This window comes from Bicyclus anynana, chromosome 16 (assembly GCF_947172395.1).
Source record: "Bicyclus anynana chromosome 16, ilBicAnyn1.1, whole genome shotgun sequence".
In the NCBI taxonomy this organism is placed as follows: Eukaryota; Metazoa; Arthropoda; class Insecta; order Lepidoptera; family Nymphalidae; genus Bicyclus; species Bicyclus anynana.
The window spans coordinates 675,279-700,921 of NC_069098.1; the positions used below are offsets into that span (position 1 = coordinate 675,279).

The 25,643-nt window shown below is 34.8% G+C and overlaps 2 protein-coding genes across 12 annotated transcripts in view; one reads left to right on the forward strand and one right to left on the reverse strand.

Annotated features, from left to right (window-relative positions):
- The window catches only part of LOC112047554 (uncharacterized), a 164,133-nt gene that overhangs the window by 49,435 nt on the left and 89,055 nt on the right, over positions 1-25,643 (reverse strand). The window lies entirely within an intron of this gene.
- Positions 12,077-17,635, forward strand: LOC112043123 (uncharacterized). Of its 3 annotated transcripts, none has more exons than XM_052886023.1 (2): positions 12,077-12,306; positions 16,486-17,635. In XM_052886023.1, exons 1-2 carry the CDS (start codon positions 12,141-12,143, stop codon positions 17,301-17,303), a joined length of 984 nt encoding a protein of 327 aa, XP_052741983.1. In that variant the 5' UTR covers positions 12,077-12,140; the 3' UTR covers positions 17,304-17,635. The 3 variants fall into 3 exon arrangements, with proteins under 3 accessions (XP_052741983.1, XP_052741984.1, XP_052741985.1); XM_052886024.1 differs by having other exon boundaries at positions 12,077-12,285; positions 16,486-17,634; XM_052886025.1 differs by having other exon boundaries at positions 12,079-12,403; positions 16,486-17,630.

Genomic DNA, 25,643 nt, shown 5'->3' on the forward strand with positions numbered 1-25,643 from the left:
TATTATCAGCCCATTACCAGGCCAAGCTTACCTACTAAATACATATATAATATTATGTGATCTAAAGCTTTGTGAAATGTAATTTTACCACTATTCCTAAGGATAAGCTACACTTATGTTTATTTACTGCACTTACTATAAATTGTAAAAAAATACAGCATAATAGTACCTACTTGTAATTATTTCAGGTAATTATCTGGCTATTCTATTTGGGTGGTTTTGAGTAAAATAAACAAATTTCCTCTGACAATATTTTTTTTTATTTCAAGTAGGATTCCACATTACAAAAGTATGAAATATCAAACTACTTATATAGTAAATAGTATGCTTGGGATTTCTCTGCGTGATCGAATCACAAATGAGGAGATCCGCAGACAAACCAAAGTCACTGACATAGGTAGGTAGCACAGCGAGTCGTGAAGCTAAAGTGGCAATGGGCAGGCTACATAGTTCGAAGAGCCGATGAAATCGCAGTGTTGGTCGAACCCCCACTAGGTGGACCGAGGGCATCAAGCGGGTTGCAGGGAGCCGCTGGACGCTGGCGGCTCGAGACCGTTGTGTTTGAAAGTCCATGCAAGACGGCTATGTCCAGCAGTGGACGTCCATCGGCTGATAATTTTGATTATGATCATGTTCGTCCACATATCTTCAATATTTTTCTAACAACTTCTTTCTTGTGAGAAAGAAACTTTTTGATAAAATTGATCTATTGTACTTTTGAACGAATTAAATTTTACTATGATAAATAAAAACAAAAAGTAAATGAAAATAGAAACTCAATTCAATTATTTTGTAAAATGTCAAAGAATTAACAAAATACGTCTCTCTGTGGTTCTGTCACAGAATTTTCAAAGATCTAATGTAAAATCATAGACAACATTTGCTTGAAACTCCAGTCACCTAGGGGCTCTCTAGTAGTTTGTTTATGAAATGCAATGAAGGATGATTCAATAGTCAGCCCCTGGGTGAATACTGAATATTGGTTTGAAGGGGATTGTTCACTTCACGACTATGAATTCCAGGGTAAATGTTTGGTGACACCAATATGTTTACTGTCTATTATTTTTGCCAACCATGCACATTTAAATTCTACTTCACGTCACGTCACGTCACGTAAAATCAGAAAGACATGCTCACGCCCATGAGTTTAATAATTTCAAAATTGACAGACGTCATTAACATATCACATACATCACTGTCATTTAAAAATAATCAGAATACCTCATAATGAAGTTTTAAGTTTGTTTTACCTGCATACCTACTTACAGTGTTGCCACAATAATAAGGCTGACCTACCGGCATGTACTGGTATTTTTTTATTTATTCAATGATGTTTGACTTCACGAAATGAATCACAAAGAAAAAGTTCGAATAGGTAGGAACTTAGGTACCTATATGAACACACCTTGTAGAGTTACCCGGTTCAACTAAGTAACATTAATTAAAGAAACATAGATTCCGCTACAGGAACCGATATTATTCAACGAAAGTAAACAGAGGCCGCTATAGAATAACAATTAGTAGTAGCACGTCTACCCGACGTGCTCGATGCATCAAATTGCAATTTATTTTCACTCAGTAGTTGGTTCCTTTCCGGTGGCTGCGTTTGAAAATTATTATTATTATTACAGGAGTCGAGTAGTCGTTTAGCATGATCGCATTCGGCTGGAAGACGGGAGCGGGGTAACGCGACCGGTGTGGCGGCCATCTTGAGACGTGACGTCACGTGACGAGTCAGCCGAGCGAGCGGCGCGGCAACCTCGCATCCACCGCAATGTTGCCGCTTCTGTTGTGTTTTAATAATAATAATAAGGCCCATCGGTTTTTGTATGCGTAGGATCGGGGAAACAGTTATGTGGTCAGGTAAAAGACGAGTGCGATTGTATCCACTACAGCGTTGTGTAACCCGATTTTGAGATTCCTTTCATAAAATTACTACTGAAGTAAGTACGTGGTCTGGAAATACTTCAGCCGCTAGTTTATAAAACATGGACTAGTTTCAAGATTACCATTCTCGGTCTACCGACCTACGGATTCCTTGAATTGAAATATACCTAGCTGCTATTTATTGATTTGAATACTAATTAAAAGTTACAGACATGAATCTAAAGTCAGCCAGCTTAGGAAAAACATGTCTATATCGACAGATAGGTAGGTAGATATAGGATACTATATATGTTTATCTTATCTAATAGATTTCTTTGAATCTCCACATTTACCTTTGTCTAGAAGCGATTAAACATAGACTTTCTGTTATCATTTACTTATTCGTATTCGAAGTTAGAATATAAATCTTGTCATATAGGTAAGGAAGACGAATTCTTGACTAAAAAATACTAGGTGTAACAGTTTCCTAAGATTTGAAAATAGAGGCAGCTAAAATTCGTAATACAAAAAGCAAGAGCCCAGCGAATACCTACCTACCTGTAATAAATTACATCCAGCTAAATTCAGTTAAGCTTTTATTCGTGCCCTAAAGCTTCGAGGCAAATCCGATTACCTGATTGCATAGCCTACAGATTTTTAAGGGGATTTGACTGCTATTTTCCAAGACCTATTTTTAGGTTATGTTCAATATGTTAAGCATATATATATAATAAATAAAACACTGTAATTTTTGTTAATAATGCAAATAAGTACAATTTTACCGCAAATGTGTACTATGATATTATTTCGTTGGAATTTTAAGCATGTTTGTAGTGTGTATATCAGACAAGCGAGACAAGGTATACTTACCTATTATCTTATCAGTTAATTGGTTTTCGTAACTATTATATGTGTATCTTAGTGGAGACGTGCGTCATTCGATACCGATTACAGCGTTTATACCACATGCGATAAGTAGCGATGATTTGATAAACAGAGATAACTTGTTTGTTGCATTGTATCGATTTAATTACGTAGGTAAGCGAATATGAAACTGTTGCATTGGATCCATTTAAGATTATTTAAAATAATCCCACGAAATGTATTGCACACCGCATTCGCAATACTATGCTGCAAAACTTGGAAAAACCACTGTTGACTCCGCAGCATATTCAAAGGAGGAAGCTGAATATCTGGGCCATTTAATGATAATCTTCAAAGATAACCTGCTCCTATTAATGAGATATATCGTCTAACCGATAAGAGACGGTTTAGATGACAAAAGAAGATTTCATGAAATACTATAAAGTATTTCATGAAATCTTCTTTTGTCACTACCAATTAGGTGGATAGACTACGTTGGTTAGTGACAGGGATCCGCTGAGCATAGTCGACTCAACCGTGGAGTTTGGAAGTGTTTGCAGGAGGTCTATTGCCAACAGTGAACGTCCATCGGCTTTCAATGATAATAAATACAATTTGTATAATACACACATCACTATCTAGCCTTAAAGTAGGCATAGCCTGAGTTATGGGTACTGTGATAGCTGATTTATAAATAAAGATAATGATGATATTAATATTATTGATTAGTCTCAACTATATTCTATAGGAACAAATGAATTAATTACATTAAAAGCTGGTTAACACATCATAAAATGTGGTGATCCAAATAAATAATCCTCGAGGGTTATTACAACAGTTGGAATTCCTGAAAAGCGCTGCTATTAACCGTCCGTTGAACTAGCTGAACGCTATACCACGCTTGCGTGGTGGCTCTGGCGGTGCAATCGACACGCGCCCGCCATGTTTATTTACATACATTTGGAGGGCAGACATACAGTAGGTATCTACCATCGTAGGTACATAGAATTTGATGAGAGCATTGATTTTATAGTATTTGAGTGTCCAAGATTTTTGGGAATACACAGACATCTTCCATATAAAAATGAATCCCTATTTCCCTTGGTCACGCCACCTTAAGAACGACTTAAATAATTATATTATTTACATTTTTTTGTATGTAAATAATACTTACATACTTTTTAGAATGTTCTTACGGAACAAAAAGTTAAGAAAATTGTGCAAATTATAGACAGTTTTAATCGAATCTGGATGATTTGGCAAATAGGTAAATTATTGTCTTGTAGGTTATAGCACATGGGCTACTTTTTATTTCTGTAGCAGCAGCCATAAAGCTGACACTAAAAATGTGGTTGTAACCATCGCAACTTTAAAAATAAATCCACAAAGTGAATAAACCACCTTAATTATTATTATTATTACTATTGGAAGAAAGGCAACAACATTCTGAAGAAATATTCCTGCAATGTTCTCCTCCTTCAGACTTTTCAAATCCATACTTATAATAAAACTGTATCAGGTCAAATTTTGTACATTGAGATATTTTAAAAATTTTAGTTGGGAGTCAAAAATATTTTTTTAAATTTTTTGTCTTTTTTTGTTTTAAATGAAACTTGGCACGATTCGAGACCATAATGCATACAAGGTTCTAGGATACTTTTAGTCTCGAAAGTTAAATTACGAGTGGGTGAAACAGGGGTTGAAAATTTGTATAGAAAGTCCTAAATTTTTCAAGCTACATTAATTGTAAAAATTGGCTACCAAAAAAATACTAAAAATAATGTCATTCGACATTTTTCGAAATTGTACCCCAAAATTAAAAAAAAAAAAGTTTTTTTTTCAATATAAATCGTTCATGTTTTGAGTTATTGCTTTGTACGATTAGTGGACTATTTATACATAACACATGCGAAATAGGGGTTGGAAGTTTGGACGAAGTCGCAGGCGTCCGCTATATAGTATTCAATATTTGACATGACAACGGCTCGGCGACAAAGTAACGGCGCGGCCGAGAGTGGGAGCTGGCTAGTGGGTAGTGGGTAGGTACGCTATTGATTTTCTGGAGCGGACAGTCTGTGGAATTTTGTAATGAAATTTTACGTAACATCTACTGTTATGGGTTACATAAAATTACTTGCGCGATTGGGTTTTAGTATTACGTCACATTTGTTGATACGAGTAGGAATATTTGGTTATGAGTCAATGTCTTTTTTTTTGAAACGAGAATAATGTTATGCACTCATAAATATATTAGAAACTTGCTACAAACTAAGCAAACTTTAACGTTTTGATTCAGATTTAAAATATTAAGATAGGCTCTATATATTATAATATACATTTTACAACTTTCAATAGTTTTGTGTATCGATACCTTGATAAACAATAATAGATTTTATAATCTAACTTGAGTACTAATACTTTTGATTTAGTTTTAGATGGTAGAGTATTAAACATGTACAAGTTTATAATAATAATCCGTAGAAAGTAGGAAAGTAGGGGGAAATCATGGGGTGTTTAGTACAATCTTACTAGAAAGTTAAATAGCTTCAGAGCGTCATGTTGAGAGAAGTATCTACCACTAGCGCAATCCTGAACCAATTGAAATAGTTTAAATTCCAATAACTGGATATCGAATTTGTAGTTTGAAAAACGCAGCTCCTACAGAGGTCACCAAAATAGTAAAATAGCGAATATACAGAAAACCCTTTATATGTTGGAATATTTAGTAATGTTTCTGTAATGAACAGTAATATAGCGATCCTTTGTTCCCGCAGCACTCAATCAAGGAGTCTTTTGTTCCTCGGCATTAGCCCGCCCGCGCCCGGTCCTCGATAGCTATAGCGTACAGGGCAGACGAGCGGGAGATCGATCTACAGCCCCGGGAAGCGCATGCCCGGGCCAACTCCCAACACGTGTCAATGTTTATTTACGTTACGTAGGTGGCTAGATTCATCTACATAATTCACATGAAATAAAGCATCAGATCTTTCGACCCTATTGTCTTATATTTCGATCGGATTCCATTATTCTCTTTCGTATGCTGTAGATAAAAATCAACAATGTCTTGAATTTACAAAGCCGGCAAGCCTAAACTTTTGAATCAATCAATCAAAAGATGAGGATAGGGTGACTGACCCAGTGATTAAACTACATAGATGCAAAAATACACTATCCTAAGGGCTAATTATGAACGTGTAACGGAGAAGGAATTTTGCCAATTTGAATTTTTTTTTAAAACCTTGTACGCCACTGAGCTGAACCCTATCCTAATATTTTATTTCAGAACATATTAATGGCAATAGCTGTAAGACTTTTAACGTCCTTAGTTAATATAATGCTTAAACTGATTTAAAATCATCACAAAAGACGATGTAAATAGAAGTACATTGAGGTTTAATAAAAATGTAAAATAGGTAAGTACTGTAAAACCTAAGGGACTATCGCGTTCAACGCGATAGTCCCTTAGGTTTTACAGTACATACATTATATAAAGCATGAAATACATAACCTACAATACTCGGAACTGGGAATATTGACATGCGCGTACAAAGAACAAGAGGACGCAGAGGACAACGAAGGACTAACTTCGGCGTAAACCCAATTCCACAGTCGATTTACACGAGCGTGTAAGTATATTGCCTGATGTTATCTATGCCCGAGCACCCTTGAAATGGACTCATAATAGGAGTGGAGTAAAGACCCCAAAACAAGTTACATCATGCAGAGAAGCGGCAAGGCGAGGGGAAGGGCAGTATTGATTAGTGACGTCACATGCGCGTAGCACGTCTGTGGAAGTCTAAGGCATGCATTTGAGATAAAGAATCACATAAAATACCAATTACTGATACTTATAACATTAGTAAGCGATTAAACCGTAGTTGTTAGATAAACTACTACAGACTAATTGTTGTCAATTAAGTTTCATTATCAATCATGATTCATATAATTATTAAAAAAAAACTAATTACATAAATAAAACAAATTTTCATTACAAAACAACTCTTATTATTTCCAACTTAATAATTAATAAAGCACTGGAAAACGTATAAGTTATAATTTGTTTATTTTTTGCGTTTGGTATGGCTCTAAATCGTTCGACAAATGACCTTAACTTACTCTACAACAAATTGATTGATTAATTATTATTGAAGAAGCCTTATAAAATAGAAGCTTTTAAAAAGAGACCTTTTCAATTAAGTCACATAATTGTTTTAGATATTATATCATAATTATATAAATCAAGATCACTTTATCATTTATGTTTCGATTTATTTCCTAATTATTTAATTACTTTTCTTAATTATCATTTATTTTTAGATTATAGATTAATTACAGTTAAGCAGTTCATGGAACTATCAATCATTCCCGGAATCCCTACCAACTAGATAACAGCGTATGATAGACTAACAACATTGCAATATCTGCTGAAGTACAGGCATAAGTGTGTTTTGATAAGCTCCAGGTAAAAGTAAAAATAAATAAAAATAGAAGATAATCTAAGGCCCCTTTATGTATACTCGGGCATACTCCAACAAATATCACGCGAGTTTAATGTTATCGAAAACTCTGTCAAATTTAAATTCTAAAAAATCTAGTAAAATTCTTCAAAGTGGCTGTGTTTATAATAAATATTACGTAAAATTATTAATGTGCGACAAACAAAAACAAAGCTATAACTGACACAAGATAAAACGCATGGAAATACTGAATATACGAACAATGTCTGTGACGAATTCAGACAATTACGAACCTATATCCGATATACATATATCAGGACTCGATGAAGCTAATGATTGGTACATATATTCAACATTATAGCACGTTGTAAAGAAATAGAGAGAAATATTTTCAAGTGAGTATGTGGAATATACAGTAAAAAACATTTTATGTCTTTAGCTAAGTATGTATACAGGGCCACTGGAAACACATGTAAGGGTCATTAGCTATCAAACTTAATTAGGTTGTATAGGGCAATTTTTTTTCGAAAAAAAGCCTTTTTACATTTTTTTTTAATTGTTGGTTACTCTACATCAAATAAGATTATTTTAAAATGAAACTTACGTATTTAGTGGTTGTTTTTGGTGTTTTTAGATTTGTGACAACCTATTAGATATAATAATACAAAAAGAACTCAAATGTGTTCAACACAGTTTTTGAATCATGTCTTAGTAAATCTAAAAAAATTAAAATGTTTTTTGTATCCTATCACTACTTAAATGCAAATTTATTAAAAAAAATACTCAGCAAGTTTATCAGCATAATAATTTAAAAACAAGTGTGCTTTATTAGCTATCCAACGAGGTATTAAAAAAAAAGGATATTTGACAGTAAGTTAGTTTATAATTAATAGACATCTGCTAAGAACGAATTTAGCGACTGGGCCGGATTAAGGATATCTAATGGCGGACGAAGTTGTGGGCCTGCTAATACCGAATAGTGTGGAAAATAAATGTGTAAAAAGTGATAAAGAAGTCTAAATTTAGACGAATCTAAATGGCCAAAAGATACTGAACACGATTGCGCATATCCCTGCGACGCCTGGCGGTCGGTATAAAATGAGGAGACACTAAATTGAAAAGTTCCTTAGAATATAAACATTTTTAATATCAACAGTAAGAAGTATAAAATTAACTTTTCCATGGGCCGCGAAAGCCTGATATAATCGTGCGGTCATACATAGCCAACCAAGTATTCTCAACGTACATTTTACTTCGAAATTTCAGGAAATATGGGCAATGTAGTATTACGGGCATTAGCATTAGTTTCCACTACTGAAAATTAACACAGTGATAGCCCCGTGGATATGACCTCTGCCTCCGATTACGGAGGGAGTGGGTTTGAATCCGGTCCGGGGCATGCACCTCCAACTTTTCAGTTATGTGCATTTTAAGAAATTAAATATCACGTGTCCCAAACGGTGAAAGAAAACATCGTGAGGAAACTTGCACACCAGAGAATTTTCTTAATTCACTGCGTGTGTGAAGTCTGCCAATCCGCATTGGGTCAGCGTGGTGGACTAAGGCCTAACCTAAATTATAGTTTTCATTAGAGCAGACCTATGAAGAAGACTATTGGAACTTTATAATTCGGTTGAAAAGCGTACTTCACTTTAAGTTTACATTAGCTTTAAGCGTTTTCTGTTCTGTGACAGTCACGAAGTGGTCTGCAAAGGATCAACAATTGATTAAAGCACGCAAATCGTGCTGAAATAGGGCACACCAGACAAAATCATCAAGTTTATAGCGATGTGCATGTACTTATAAACTCATAGATTGTGCTACACAGTAAAGCAGCAATAAAATTACGTATTACTTGTAGGTATCATAGATTCTGTCGCATTTTAGACCTATCATAACGTTAGAGATACGGTTGCCTGAGTCGGGTGCAATATCGGGGGGTCGCATGAAATTAGTATTGAGCGGTAGGAGAAGACAAGCACCTTGCGCATGCGTGCGTTTATCGATTTGGGACTTGAGAGACGGTCGATGCTAATATTGAAGCATTTGAGTTCCCCCTGATACGTGCTAGATAAAAGTTTCGTGATAATAACGCGATGCTTTATGAACTCTACCTATGTATATTGTTCAGGTATTTATGTACAGACATATCGTACATATTTCACCAGCTACAACTTTAACATTAAAAGACAAGACAATACTAAGACAGATGAGTTATCTTAATCATCTTTGTTTTGTTTTGAATCAGTAACTATTTACATTTTTTTCTATTGAAATAAAAAAAAATAACAAAGCTTTTTTGAGGCCAAGTTACTTTAGTATTTTAGTCGAGTACGAACAATTTTTGTGGTCAAAGAATCTTTATTTCTCTTAAAGAATTTACATTCACTTACAGAGAAACAACTATAAATAAATCTTATTAACTATTTTACAATCAGCTGAAAGCAAACAATTTTTTTCGTTCTACCTACAGAAATGTACGATGTTCGGTACGAAATCGTTACCACAGTGTAAGTGTTAGTCGTAATACCACTGTATATATTTTCTTAATTTAATTTTAAATGTGTTTAACGATTTGGCATTCTTCACATCCACAGGTAATTTATTATAAATTTGAACGCCTTCAAATTTTATATGTCTCTTACCGAGACAAGTCCTTTGATGCGGTAACAAAATATGATCCTTTCTACGGCTGATTCGACTCTGCACCTGATGTACTTTTGTAAAAGTAATATGTGTGTGAATTGTTTTATTAGGAATTTTTCTTATTAATATACAAGTATAGTAGGCATGTAATTGTTTGATATTCATGATGTCTGTATTTTTGTACAATATAGATGTATGAGTTAGGTAGTCATAATTAAATTACATTTTGATTATTTTGTTTTGAGAAATTTGTAGGTCTTTAAGGTTTACCGCCCAAAAACATGATAGATATTTTGAATTTAGTTTTTGAGGAACATTCTCTCACTCTTCACCATACTGTGGTTGTGCCCATGCAACGTTAAGTAAAACAAAGAATAATAATAAAACTAGTAAATACTAAAATTGTGTTTTTATTACTTTTTATTATTCTAAAAGTTTGTAGAATAATCATGCGGACATTATTTTATAATTGAGGACAATCGATAAGGATATAATTAATGTAAAGCGGTATTTAGGTAAATTAAAATTCATAACAGATCAACTGCATAGATTAGACGCAATAACAGTATATATGTTATTTTCCTGGTTGACGTGAAGACTATAGGAAAATAATATAGATGTTTGCCTAAATTAATTTAAGCAGACACTTTAGCCATAACCATAAAAATAACAAATCAGGCGACATTCAAGAACTAACTTGGAAATTGGTTTCTTGAGGAAAAAAGTTTACATTTAGAATTTCCTTCCTTCTCTTATAATGAAAAAACCGGCCAAGTGCGTGTCGGGCAGCGCGCATTCCGTAGATTAAGTTAGCACTTTAATCCCCTATGTAATGCACCAAAATACCGATAACCGTACCACGCCATGGGATTATGGGACGACGAAATTCATCCTCACTTTGCATGTAAGGAAGGAACCCCAAAAATATATTTTTTCAAACTTTTTTTTCCATTTCATAGACGTACTTTTAACAGACTCTGGAGTTACCTTACTGACGACTTTATTTTTTTAACTAACAACGGAAGTGGTATGCAATTTTCGAATACTAACTACGTTTTTTAAGTTGGTCGACTATATAACTCTTTAAATAGCGATTGCTAATTAGGCGTTATAGTTATATTCTATTTTTGTGTTTTTTTTCACGTATCCATAAATAACCGTTTACCCGTTAGAGGGTGGGGACACTTGACTTGGTACCCTAAAAAAATATTGTTCAAGATTTTATTTTACGACTTTGTTCACATTTTCAATGTACATATTCATGTCAATTTACAGCTTTCTAGTTTTCACACACATAGCGCTAAACCGCGGACAGACGGATATGACGAAACTATAAGGGTTCCTTGTGGACTACGGAACTCTAAAAAAGCCGTACATTGAAAATATAGTACTCCTAGCCAAATTTAAGTTCTTAACCTATTTTGCAATAAAATGCATTTAGTAGATTTATCAATTACTGATTTTGTTGTGAAACAACAAATAAATTTCAGAGGATAAAATACTCGACCACAATAACCTCATTATTATCATTTTATCCTCTGAGTAAAAGTACAATGACGTAAAACGTCATTTCATAACATGTCAAAATAAATAGACAAGAAAACAAAGTGACAGACGTCAATTCATATAAAACGTCACACACACATTAGGAACAGACCTCATCAACGACGGACTCATAAAACTTACATATCAAATTCTGCAACATCATTCATATATTCAAAAATAGAATCAAGAAGAAGCAAGAAAACCGAAGATAGAAACCTGCACCTATAAAATATTATAGTCAGTATTCAACAAGTGGTCCTTCGAGTAAAGAAAAATCTTCGATTTTCAAGCAAATTCAAGATTCGAAAATTGGAAAACCAACGGTCTTCTATGCCGGCCTTTCTTCAGAACAGTGAGTCCGTTCCGATTTTATCTTATCCTGTCCTACTATCCTCCTAATCTTCTATTTAAGATTGCCTTATTTGCGATAGATAGGTCGCTTATTTCGGCGTAATACAAAATACTCGAACAAAATTTAAAAAAAAAACGGTCATATTTTTGAATATTCATCACTTCGTTCATTTATTCATAGTCGTACTTCAATACACGTAGTAAACTTATTTTCAATAATAATTAAGTTTCTTAGGTCGTAAATTGACCTTAAGGGACAACAGTGTGTTTTTGCCCTTAGTCGCCCGCGGTCACGGTCAAGGTCATCGCCACCGGTGTCGCGTCTTTATTTACTAAGATTTATACATTTAAAATCAGTGAAATTGACTACTATTAGTGCATATTTAACGTTTTAAATCCATATAAATAAAAATGTGTGATGCAAAAATCAAAGATTTAGTCAAAAAGCGTGGTTCGATTAAGTCAAGACTTACACAATTTTCAACATTTTTATCATTATTAAATAGTGGTGAACACCTAAGTGATATACAAATAAAGGAGTTAGAGTGTCGTTTTCGTAAGATCGAACAGTTATATGGTGATTTCGAAAGCCTGCAGTCAGAAATCGAAGCACTAACAGACCCTCCAGAGACGGCCTACCAAGATCGTGAAGCCTTCGATGGAATATACTTCAGGCTTGTATCCGAAGCTCAAGTGATGCTTAATTCACACCTGAGCACTCAGCGTCGCCGCTCTTCTTATGGTAGCGATCTGAGTGTTCAAAAGAGCGACAGATGCGAGCATGATTTTGTGAGGCTGCCCAAAATAGACCTGCCTCACTTTGATGGGGATTATCAGCACTGGCTCGAGTTCCGGGACACGTATTTATCCTTAATACATAACAATAAATCAATCAGTGATATAAATAAATTTCATTACCTACGTGCAGCTCTAAAAGGTACAGCTGCCTTAACAATCCAAGCGTTAGACTTTTCAGCAGGCAACTACCAGCTGGGATGGCAGTTGCTCACTGAAAGGTATGACAATGAACGACTCTTAGTGAACAATCACATACAAAATCTATTTAATATTGAACCTATACAAAAGGAATCAAGCCATATGCTACGGAACATGGTTGATATTACAAACAAAAACCTACGAGCCCTTGCAACATTAGGGCAACCTACTGATCACTGGGATACTTTGATTATATTCATTATGACTAAGAAGTTAGATTCTATTACTAATAGAGAGTGGGAAGAATATCGCAATGGACTTGGGGGCAGCCCAGTCTTACAACAATTTATAAAATTCATTACTAGTAGGGCTGATTTACTTGAAACATTACAAGACAAATACAAGCATAAAGGTATCATTTCAACATTTTCTGACACAAACAAAAATAAGGCACAAGTTTCTTACACAGATAACAACCAAAAAGCTTACAAGTGTCCTATGTGTTCTCAACCTCATTTCATTTTTAGTTGTGAAAATTTCAAAAAACTAGATGTAGCTTCTCGAATAAGAAAGGTATCTGAACTTAATTTGTGCCGAAATTGTTTGAAGCCCGGCCATGGGTTTCAGTTCTGTAAGCTTACCCACTGCAAATACTGTCGAATGAAACACAATACATTATTACATGACAGTACTAAAGAACCTACTGGAACCACAATAGCGTTGTCCACAGGTGTAACCCCAACATCACATATTCAAACATTTACATTATTATGTACAGCTGTGGTGCGAGTCCGAGATGTCAATAATAAACTACATACAGCACGGCTTCTACTTGATAATGGGAGCACAGCAAACTTTGTGACACATAGTCTTAGCAGAAAACTTAATCTATTAGTAAAGCCTGTTAGCTCCACAGTCAACGGTATCAATAGTCAGTCTTCATTAATATCAGAGTCTTGTGAGTTAGTGATTGAATCTTATTATGGTGGATACAAAGAAACTATTAGTTGTTACATGGTTGCAGAAATAACAAAATATTTACCTTCTTCTTACATTGATGTGTCGCACATCCCTATTCCTAAAAATATTCAATTAGCTGATCCGTCTTTCAATGTACCATCAGAAATTGATATTTTAGTTGGAGCCGAGGTCTTCTGGAATGTTCTTGGTCTAAGCGTCATAGACTTAGGCAAACACCAGCCAAAGCTCCGTGATTCAAAATTAGGATGGCTATTATCAGGCTGTCTTAGCAATAACAATGTACATCATAAAGAGGTATCAAACAATTTTTGTCACTTTGTTGGACAAAATGATGAAGCCTCTCTTACTCGCTTTTGGCAATTAGATTCAGTGTCATCTCAACATAGCATGTCTCTAGAAGAAAGGGCTTGTGAAAAAATTTTCAAAGACACCACTCGACGTGACAAAGATGGTAGATTCCTAGTTACAATACCCTTAAAAGAAACACCAGAAGTGCTTGGAGATTCTTATAATCTTGCTAAGGTTCGTTTTCTTTCTTTGGAGAGACGATTAGACAGGGACTTGAATCTAAAAAACTTATACATGCAATTCATCAAAGAATACATTGATTTAGGTCACATGACTCTTACAAAAAACATAAAACATACTTCTAACACACCAAACATATACTTTCCTCATCATGGGGTACTTCGAGATTCTACTACTACAAAGCTCAGAGTAGTATTTGATGCTTCAGCGGCCACTTCTAACAAAAAATCATTCAATTCAATTCAAATGGTTGGGCCGACTATACAAGATGACATTTTTTCAATTTTAATTAGATTCAGGTCACATAAACTAGTTGCATCTGCAGATATTGAAAAAATGTACCGTACTATATACATAGAACCAAATCAAAGGTCACTTCAGCAAATAATCTATAGATTTCATTCACATGAACCGTTACAAACCTACACACTCAATACAGTAACATATGGCACGGCATCAGCCCCTTATTTAGCTACAAAATGTTTAGTTTCTCTTGCGGATGAGTGTAAAAATGTGAAAGTTCAGCATGCAATCAAACATGATTTTTATGTTGATGATTTTTTGACTGGAAGTGACTCTATAGAATCTCTCATTACTGTATGCAAGGGTGTAAAAGACACTTTATCCTCTGCAAAAATGAATTTGCGGAAATGGCAATCTAATAGTCTTGATGTCTTACATGCAATCACTGACATAGAGAGTGATTCAGAGAAATGCCTTGATTTGAATATGAGTGACAACTCACCTTCAAAAACATTAGGTCTATATTGGGATTCAACATCAGACAACTTAAACTTCCTAATTGAAATCAATACAAACAAAAAATTAACAAAACGCAATATTATTTCTATTATCAGCCAAATATTTGATCCCCTAGGACTTGTAGGTCCTTGTGTAGTAATGGCCAAACTTATTATACAAGCATTATGGATTAGCAAGTGTGATTGGGATAGTGAAGCTCCTGATGTCATTAAGAAAGACTTTTTAGATATTGCAAATTCCTTACATTTCTTAAATTCAATTAAAATTCCAAGATTTGTGTCATGTAGTAGCCCAACTCTTGTTGAGTTACACACATTTTCAGATGCATCAGAACGAGCCTATGGTGGATGCATCTATGTTAGAACCATAGATCATGAAGGATTAGTGAATGTTAGGCTCTTAACTTCAAAAAATAAGGTTGCTCCAATTAAACCTAAATGTACAATACCACGTTTAGAATTATCTGCCGCTTTACTTGCTACCAGACTCTGGAAAAAGGTAGTCAATGCTCTTACAATTAATATTCATCAGCACTGGTTTTGGTCAGATTCGACAATAGTATTAGGATGGTTATCTAGTTCCTCTTCACAAACAGTTCAGTTTGTCAGAAACAGGGTTGGTGAAATTCAAGAGACTACTAACGGTCACAAGTGGAATTATGTACCTTCAAAGTCTAATCCAGCAGATCTTGTCTCTCGTGGGGTGAAGGCTGATTCCATCAGCACAGCCGCTCTATGGTGGACGGGGCCAGAGTATTTACATGAGGCTATCATTAAAATTCCGGAAATACATAAAGCCCTGGACATTTCTACTTCTGACACATCACTGCATACATTCATACCAAAAAAGGCAGAAGACCATACTAATAATAGGATTCTTCATATTATACATAAGCATAGCAGTTTCAATAAAATAATTAGAATCTTAGCTTATGTAAAAAGATTCATACATAATTGTAGAACTAAAACTCAACACAATCATCTTACACTCAATGAAATCAATTCATCTCGCAAAATCGTATTACATCATGCTCAAAGGGAAATGTTCCTTGAAGAGTACAATTTATTAAAAAACAATAAACAATTGCCGAAACGTAGTAAACTAAATTCATTGTCACCTTTCTTAGATTCTGACGATCTCATTAGAGTAGGTGGGCGCTTAAGGAACTCATATTATTCATATGACGTCAAACATCCAATTGTGCTTTGCGCTAAACATCACATCACAAAAACTTTATTTCTATTACATCACAAAGTTCTTATGCATGCAGGACCTCAGCTTCTTTTAAGTAATATTAGACAAAATTACTGGACTATTGACGGTAGGAATCTAGCAAGAAAAACTGTACACGCTTGTGTTCGATGCTTTCGCTTCAAGGCCACTTCAGTCCAACCAATCATGGGTGACTTACCCAATGAGCGTACACATTTAGTATCGCCCTTCCTAACCACAGGTGTCGACTATGCCGGGCCAGTGCTGATACTAAACAGAAAGGGCAAAGGAAGCAGGCTCACAAAATCATATATCTGCGTATTTATTTGCTTCGCAGTAAAGGCAGTACACCTCGAGCTGGTAACCGATCTTACAAAAGAGGCCTATCTAGCTTGTCTGAATCGATTTACATCGAGGCGTGGAAAGCCGGAAACCATTTACTCTGACAACGCGTCCACGTTCATAGGTGCCTCAAATGAGCTCGCGCAGTTCCTCAAAAGCAGCGTAGACTACGTGCAAGCACAACTAGTTGAACAAGGTATTAACTTTAAATATATTCCAGCGTATAGTCCTCATTTTGGCGGTATCTGGGAAGCCGCTGTTAAGTCAGTTAAACACCATTTGCGCAGAGTGCTTTCTTTGACTCACTTTGATTATGAAGAAATGGCGACCTGCTTAGCGCAGATAGAGGCAGTTTTAAATTCGCGTCCCCTCACACCTTTATCCACAGACCCTTCCGACCTTTCCTATTTATCTCCATCTCACTTCCTCATCGGACGACCACTGTTAGCAACAGCACGGGCAAACCTCCTAGACAAAGAAGTCAATCGTCTCCAGCGATATCAACGAGTGGAGAAACTTCGTCAACACTTTTGGCAGAGATATTCGTTGGAATACGTTTCGTTGCTTCAAACTAAAGGCAAATGGAGGCAATCAATGGACAAACTAAAGATCGGAGCCCTCGTCTTAGTAAAGGATCGCACACAGCCACCTCTTCTTTGGCTTATGGGTCGAGTCACAAACATCATTTACGGCGGCGACTCCATCGGCAGGGTGGCTCAACTGAACACGAAGAAAGGCATTATCACGCGAGCCTTCAACAACATATGCCCGCTTCCCTTGGACGACATCAGCCCGGGGGGGAGCATGTTGTGAAACAACAAATAAATTTCAGAGGATAAAATACTCGACCACAATAACCTCATTATTATCATTTTATCCTCTGAGTAAAAGTACAATGACGTAAAACGTCATTTCATAACATGTCAAAATAAATAGACAAGAAAACAAAGTGACAGACGTCAATTCATATAAAACGTCACACACACATTAGGAACAGACCTCATCAACGACGGACTCATAAAACTTACATATCAAATTCTGCAACATCATTCATATATTCAAAAATAGAATCAAGAAGAAGCAAGAAAACCGAAGATAGAAACCTGCACCTATAAAATATTATAGTCAGTATTCAACAGATTTCGGTGAATGTACTTATAGGGTTAAAAAAACAATTATGTTATGCATAATCCATTTTATAACACATTGGCTCGTAAAGAATCGCTTATTTCACCAATGTAAATATCGTAATGTAATATGAAACCTTTATCATCCGTCTAAAAATTAACGGTACTTTTTTAAATCTTTGCAAACAGTGTAGATGACAGAAAAGTGCTCAATTATATGAATAAAATTAACTTTGTGAGATAAAATATAATAAATTTAATTCTTTCATTTTAATAATTTTGACAATAAATACTTTATTAGTAATACTGGCTGTTTTTTGGTGCATTTGTCTAAAACAAAACGCACGCACTTCGTTATTTGTGCAAAAATTACAAGCGTATCAAAATGTCATCATATGGAAAACAGGCAAAGAAGCAAAATCATTTTCAGAAATTTCATACGTCTATCACCATTTGGACGAAATGACTTAAGAGGAAGGCTACATAATGCATTATGTATTTGTGTTAAAATATTATGATGATCTTTATATAAGACAATTATTATAGACAACACAAGATTATGAGCATCATAGATATTTAATAATAATAAATACCAAATAGTATTAAAACATGAGGAAAAAACAAGAAATGGAAAAACCCACTGCACTATTTAATAAACACACTAACATTTTTTTTGATAGGTACCTAGTTTGTAGATAAAATGGGTCATCATGCATCATATTCTAAACTTTCAAGTGAAATTGTATTTTTCTTAATTGTTCAGTCACGTTTTATAGACAAAGGAAATGAAAAAAAAAAACAAAGTCACCGGTTGCTTATAAAAATAGGTTCCCAGGCTCTATGATAGAAAAAAAAAGCACCTGAGCTTTCAAAACCTCATTCAAAACTGTATACAAAACTTTCTAAAGACTCTTCAACGAAATATAACTCTTAATACAACAAGATAAAGAGCAATAAAAATTAACGATCATCATTAAAAGATGTTTCAAAGCCAATGTGACACAATAAAAGGCTAACAAAAAATTATGGGGTTATTCTTTTTTTGCTTCCAATGCCTACACGTGTATCCTTAAGCATGCTATCGTAGCCCCTAAGGCCATTAGTATAGGGAACGAAAACGTTCGCAGAGTAAGGCTGGCTCCTTTTCGTGGATCGATATTATCTGCTGCAGAATCCTTGGCCCGTTTCCCGGTGTGACCCGGTCTGTACACTCGCCTCCCGGTTCACGGAGAGGCCTACGGCACTATAACGAATGAATAATTAATGGTGTTTAACAATGATTTAAATATGTTCTTTCTATGACGAAGCTTACTAAGTAACAGACAAATTTTTAAATATCTATGAATCATAGATTTTGTAGATACCTATAAAAACCATTTAAACTAATAAAATATTGATATTTTTACTGTCTGTTCAATCAGATTATTGTAATTTTTTGAAAAGCACGGGATCTACGAGTATGCCAATTTTGATACATATGATTATGTCAATGCCTATGAAGGGTTTATAAAATAAAAGGAGTTAATAAAAAAGTTGACATAAAGCCAAGCTTTAGGGACAAAATTCACACGAACGACGTCCCCCGTTATTGCGAAAGGGACATCTATTTTAATTTCGCAAAGGGTTCTACGCGTTGAATAGGCAAGGCAAGTACCTACACTCGTACTTCTTACTTAACCAGGCCCGGGGTCACCTTGACCTATTTTTTAATGGTTTCTTTTGGAGAAATCCATTGAATATTCAGAAGCTAAACTTTTTTTTTATTTCTTTTAAAATCATCAAATGTTAGTTTCAAGATTTCAAGTAGGTATATGCAATTTATACTTAAGTCTCAGGATAAACCGAAGATTAATAAAACTTTAGCAAACCTCAACATTGTCAGCTTTATAGATTTAACGGCTCGCTACAGGGACAGGCCTCCCTCTATATGCAGATAGCCAGCCCTAGGTGATAATGTGAGATTAATGTAACAATCACTATCAAATGTTAATGATATCACGGGACCGACGGCTTAACCTGCTTTTCGAAACACAACGTGTATAATACCGTCAACATCCTAACTCCAGGCGGAGAAATTTTAGTGAGCTCAATAGCCTTCGTGATCCGAGGACACATAGGATGGAAAAACTGGATCAACTTATTGGAAACCTCAGGATCTTACAATTTATAATTTATATGTGCGTAACGGCTTCTGCTTCTTAACATATGGTTACAATTTTTATCTTATTTATATGCATTATTCACTGTTGGTTACTGTTACTGCTAGGGATTTCACCATTAATTATATACATATTTCAGTTCAATGATCTCAATGTACATGGCTGGCCGATCTGCCAACTACTTGTCTACAACAGACAAATTAGCTCACGAAGTATTCTTGGCGGTAGAATCACTTTCTCACTTCAGCTGACCTTTCAATTAGCACGTTTCTGAACTTCCAGGTAAATGGTTCACTGAGCACGCATCTCTTTTATAAGAGTCCAAGTGCTGATTTTATTGTTTCAGTAACTTCTAGTTTCCCTGTCATCTGTGACAGTTCTCAAAACAAACCCAACCCAAGTTCGCGGATGTCAGCGGCTGTACCCGGACGGGCAGAGATCAATAGCCGGTCGCGCGACCCGGTCACGGGATCCTTGGCCCGGTTAAAGCGTCCCGGTTGTATCGTCCTGGTTTACGCATAGCGTACTACTACTGCAACCAGTGTCAGTTGTGTTATGTGATATTTGTTATTGTTTTGTATTACGTCATTTCAAAATGTATACATACTTGGCATATATTTTGCTATCGACAAAATAGAAAATGTTAGTTATTTAAGATAAAGATAAGATAAGTATACTTTATTTGCACACCACAAAGACAAAAACAAGTGAAATAAAAAACAAATTAGGACGAGATCAGCATACAAAAGGCGGCCTTATCGCTAAGTAGCGATTTCTTCCAGGCAACCTTCGGTTTAGGAAAACTTAAGGACATCAGCAGGTGGCGTAAAACAAAAATAACCATAGTATTAGTAATACACATACATACAAATAATTTACATCCTAATACATAAACAATATTACACAAATACCTACAATAATGAATAAAATACATATCAAAATATACTAATAAATACCTTATATTGAAAAGAAATAATATATACAGATCGTCTTTACTGCACCAGATGATGATCTTTACGGCATTTTTAAAAATTTGTATATTAGTTGAAATTATTTTTTATTTATAGTGGTTTTATTAAAGCATTGATAGTATTTCGATCTGGAGGGCATGGTTGCCAGTTTAATTACCCACATGATTTTACACCTACGCCTTAGGTTGCTGGACGCAAGGCAGCTGGGCAGAATATTGGTCCATTAAATATTATATGTATATGAAATTTTCGTGCAGCGGTGTTTGTTACTAAACTCCTCCGAAACGTTTTTTTCGAAAATTTGATTGATTTTTATGAAATTTTATGTATATATCGAATAGGCTCAAAATTACAAAAAATCGCTTTGAAGACGGTGCAAATGCGTGATGCATTAACTAAAGCCGATTAAATCATAAAGTTTTATGATTTAAAGACGGTCCTTTCTCGTGGTTCTTTCAGAAACGGCTTTAATTAATATACGTCACTGTCTTGGCACCACGTCTCTCTCTTCAAAGTGATCAGAAGGTAGCTCATACGATGTTATTTTTCGCTTTTTAGTTTATTTTTGTGATTTTGAAGGCGATTAAATTTTTTTGTTAAAAAGATTTTTTATACCCCTAAATGATATAAGTGAATGGCAAAACGAAGTTTGCTGGGCCAGCGTTTTTAAGAAAGGGAATTCTGTAATTATAATAAAGTATGTAATAATAACGTTTTTAATAAAGTAATAGAGAGTTGAAAAACGCAATAATGACGCATTTGTTTTTAAATATTCTCGTGACTGTTATGTTATCGGTTCGCTCAAACAAGGCAACGCTTGGTGCATTTTGCGGTTTGCCTGTTTTCAATTAATAGGAACTAATTAACACGACTAACTGTAAATATATCAAAATATAGTAGGTACCTAATTAGGTCTACAATGACTAAGGACTTCTACGGTTATTGAAAACTAAACTACGCACTTGTATTAATTTTTGATAATTCATTTCCCTTGCGATTACATAACATGCGATAGCAAAAATTTAATTAGATTTATATAAGTCGGTATATAAAGCTTAACTTGTTTGTTTTACTGTTTCCATTTTACTTTTTGATTAATATTTGTAAATTACTATCTATTCCTATTAACAACCAAATTATTAGATCCGAAGCAAATAACCATTTTGAATATTAGCTGTACTATTATATTGTCATCTGCAATCTCACATCTTCATTATCATCCTTATTCAGCTAAGATCTGCCATTAATGTAAGTAAGGAACAGAAAAGGCTCTGAAAAGATCCCTGAAGAACATCTATTTTTACCCGACTGCAAGAAGGGTTATGTTTTTCGCGCGTATCTTGTATGTATGTATGTACGTATGAATGTAATATTTTTTATTACCACATATCTTCCAAACCACTGGACGGATTTTCGTAATTAAGATATCGTTAGATTAGTCTTAATAACCCAAGTGTTCTTAGATAGGTGAAATTTAAAAAAATCCAACAAGACGACTGTGAGACGCTATAGACTAAAGAGAAGGTAGGAGAGAGGTGAAAAAAAAAATTTTTTTTTGAATATTGCATCATGGATATCAAATTCAAGGGATTTTTGAGAGGATTTCAAAATGGTATATCATGGCCATGTTAAAAAAAAACTACAATTAGAAAAACGTTATTTATTAATTATCTAACAATATACGCGAGGCGGATGACTATGGGTGCGAGGTTTATGAAGTGAAGTTTTAGAACACCTAAAATAGACTAAATTTTATATTTATTATAAAAATTGGACAAGTGCTGAATTGGACTGTTTTCTAATTGCTTTCTACACGTCTGGACTCAGCTTGTTTTTTTTCTTTTCAGTTTTTGTATCATTTATGCAGTCGGGTTTTTTTATTTGTTTAATTAATTTAATACTACTACTGTACTAAAGTTCCAAATATTTGACAACGTTCTGTACATAAATGAAGTACATATAGTTATCATTGCCTATCAAAATATTGACTGCGAGCACATTCGCGGGCACTTTAACTGGGTGTGTCCGACATGTTATCGATGTAACCATATCCTATCACTCGCCTGTTGCAGACTCGTGCAAAAACAGCGATACCCATTTGTGGGTATTCCGGGTAATCAGATAGCTGCTGAATGGGGTGATTATTCAGAATTGGCAATGACAAGCGGACATGTGCAGCGGCAGACAGTGTGGGACCTTGTTTGTGCATATCGACTTACGGTATTTTGTTTAGTGCAAATGATCCAAATGTGGAAAAATGCATTATTATAATTTTTCACCTCTATCACCTTTTTTTACATCTCAAAAACAGCGCGTTTGCTGCTTAAAAATAGTGAGCAAAATTGGTGTTTATTCACTCCGCTATATATATCACAACCTTTTGTTTTTAGCTTATTTGAATGCCATATTTACGCCACAATGTACGAAGGATGTTGTCTGGTAAATGAGAATTTATTACGAAAAGGGAATATTGAAAAAATTATGCCTCGGTAAAACTAAAAGAAAATTTAAATTATTTTGTTTCAGTTTTTAGTTTTACTGTTTCAGTAATTATCAGAACTTACACAAGTTTAGTTTTACTGTTTCAGTAATTATCTGAACAGAAACAACAAAAGAAATATTTTCATTGGCTGTACGGTGTAATACTTTTTTTCTTTACGGCCTTTTCATTACGACAGAGAAAAATAAAGTTAAAAAATAACAATATAAACAAATGCTTTCTTTTGTTTTTTCTGATATTGTGTTTCTTTCAAAGAACGTAATTGGATTGCCGTGCGTAATTGGAACGTAATTGGTCAAAACTCTTTCTCCTTCTCCTAAAACTATGGTTGAGGTGTCATTTGATTCGGAATCGCATGAAGATAGTTTTTGAAAAAGGGCCGCTCGTAAAACCTTCGCTTGCTCGGGATTCAAACTCGGCACTCGAAACGAAAACGAACTTTGATCTCTTGTTGAACAAATAACTGTTAATCAATATAAAGGAGGTTCCTTTTCGACACGTACGAGTACGATTGTGATTCCACGTTTTTCTTTTCGAGTATTGATTCTATTTGGACAAGAGACGTTATTCAAATAAAAATACACATAGTTTATGGAAAGGTTGTGGTATACTAAACTACTACGACCTTACGAAAATAGTAACAGCCTTCAATGTAATGTAGTCTGTTAATTTTTCCATAATAAATATTAACTATTAGTGATATTTATAAAGCTCTAACGCGATTAAATTGTATAACGACACCTATTACACAATTTGATAAATCTACCGAGCCTGAACACTTAGGTATGAAACGACAGATTTACAGAATAAATTTTAGTCTTCTTCCTTTTCATAGTTTATAATGAAGGTTGTATGACAGAAGTGATAGAAACTATAGTTTCCATAACGGAATATTTATATATTGACTTCCAATTCAATGAACTCGCGTGAAACATATAAAAACATAGTTTTTGGAACGTAAAATTAATAAAATAAACGTCACACGTACATAACAGCAAAAATCATATTACAAGGCAGGTAAAAACTACTCAAAACAAACGTAAGCAAGCCATGACATCACATTACAACATGAGTTGCAGAAATGCTAATCGACGAAACAGTTCTGGGAAATCTGTTAGTCGTTAATGGAACTGCACAACATGCTCACATGGAGCAAGGCAGACATAATGGAGCCTCGATTTACAGTTCCCTGGTATATTTTTTTTAATCTATTATATTTTAATAATTATTTATTTCCCTGGTATTTTTTTAATATATCATAAACTTATTAGATCGGTTTAGCTGTTTCCATTTAAATGCTGTGGAAACCCCTCACGGTAGTTTAAATTCAAAAACGAGTACTTACTTTTTGGAGTATGGATAGTGATAAAGGAATATGTAGTTGGAGTTATGGTTAGATTCGAATTGATAAAATCAACAGTAGGTTTCGTATAAATATTACTTTAGGAAAGTGCTGCTTCTCTGTGTTGTGTGAAGAGTATTATTGAATTATTAAACTTCTAGGTTCAACTGGTAGTCCTGTAATTTTAAATGATTCCTACAAGTAACACTGGGTCTCAATATTTACATAATTTGTCTTGTAAATATTGAGGGGTACCTATGTAAAATGTATCCTTGACAATGTGCTATATTAGTTTGAACAGACCGTAGGGTACAACGCAAAACCGGTATAGATAAGCTCGGTTACTTTGTACCAAGGTCATAATGATACAATCGTACTACGAGCTCCATGCTAAGTATATAAACACGGCTGATAAGACAGTGATAAGCGAGTCTGTTAGCAAATATGCACATGCTTTGAAGTTCCTCAGTGAACAAACACTAGACGTCTAACACGTAGGTACTAGCAGGAAACCGCCATTTTAGGGTGCGTAAGCACTATCGAGCTGTATTCTAGAGCCTGTATAGCCGGACCTCCCTCGTTTTAGTTGTTGTCCCTTCGAAGTCAAAAGTTTTTAAGCCTATGCTATTAGGGAATTAGGACGCACCTAACGGCCTTCGGAGGTAGCAGGTTTTAAGGTTCTAGATCTTCAACTGTCGAAGTGTAAAGCGTAATCAACTGCCTTTTGTCCAGTACTTACTCTATGTGGTTTCGGATCATAAGGTCCTGGGTTCGAATCCTGGGTGTGTATGAAAGTTACCTTTTTGATCTTTTGATTATCAAAGAATACCTACTTACTTTAAGCGTGAAATCGTTACAAACTATAAAAATCCATAGAGAAACAAAGCAAAATGTAAAGTAAAGGAGGAAATCGCGTTTCTTCATAAACTTAGTTTTTTTTTTAAGTAAATACCTGAGAGCCGTGATATGACCTCTGCCTCCGATTCCGGAGGGGTGTGGGTTCGAATCCGGTCCGGGGCATGCACCTCCAACTTTTAAGTTGTGTGCATTTTAA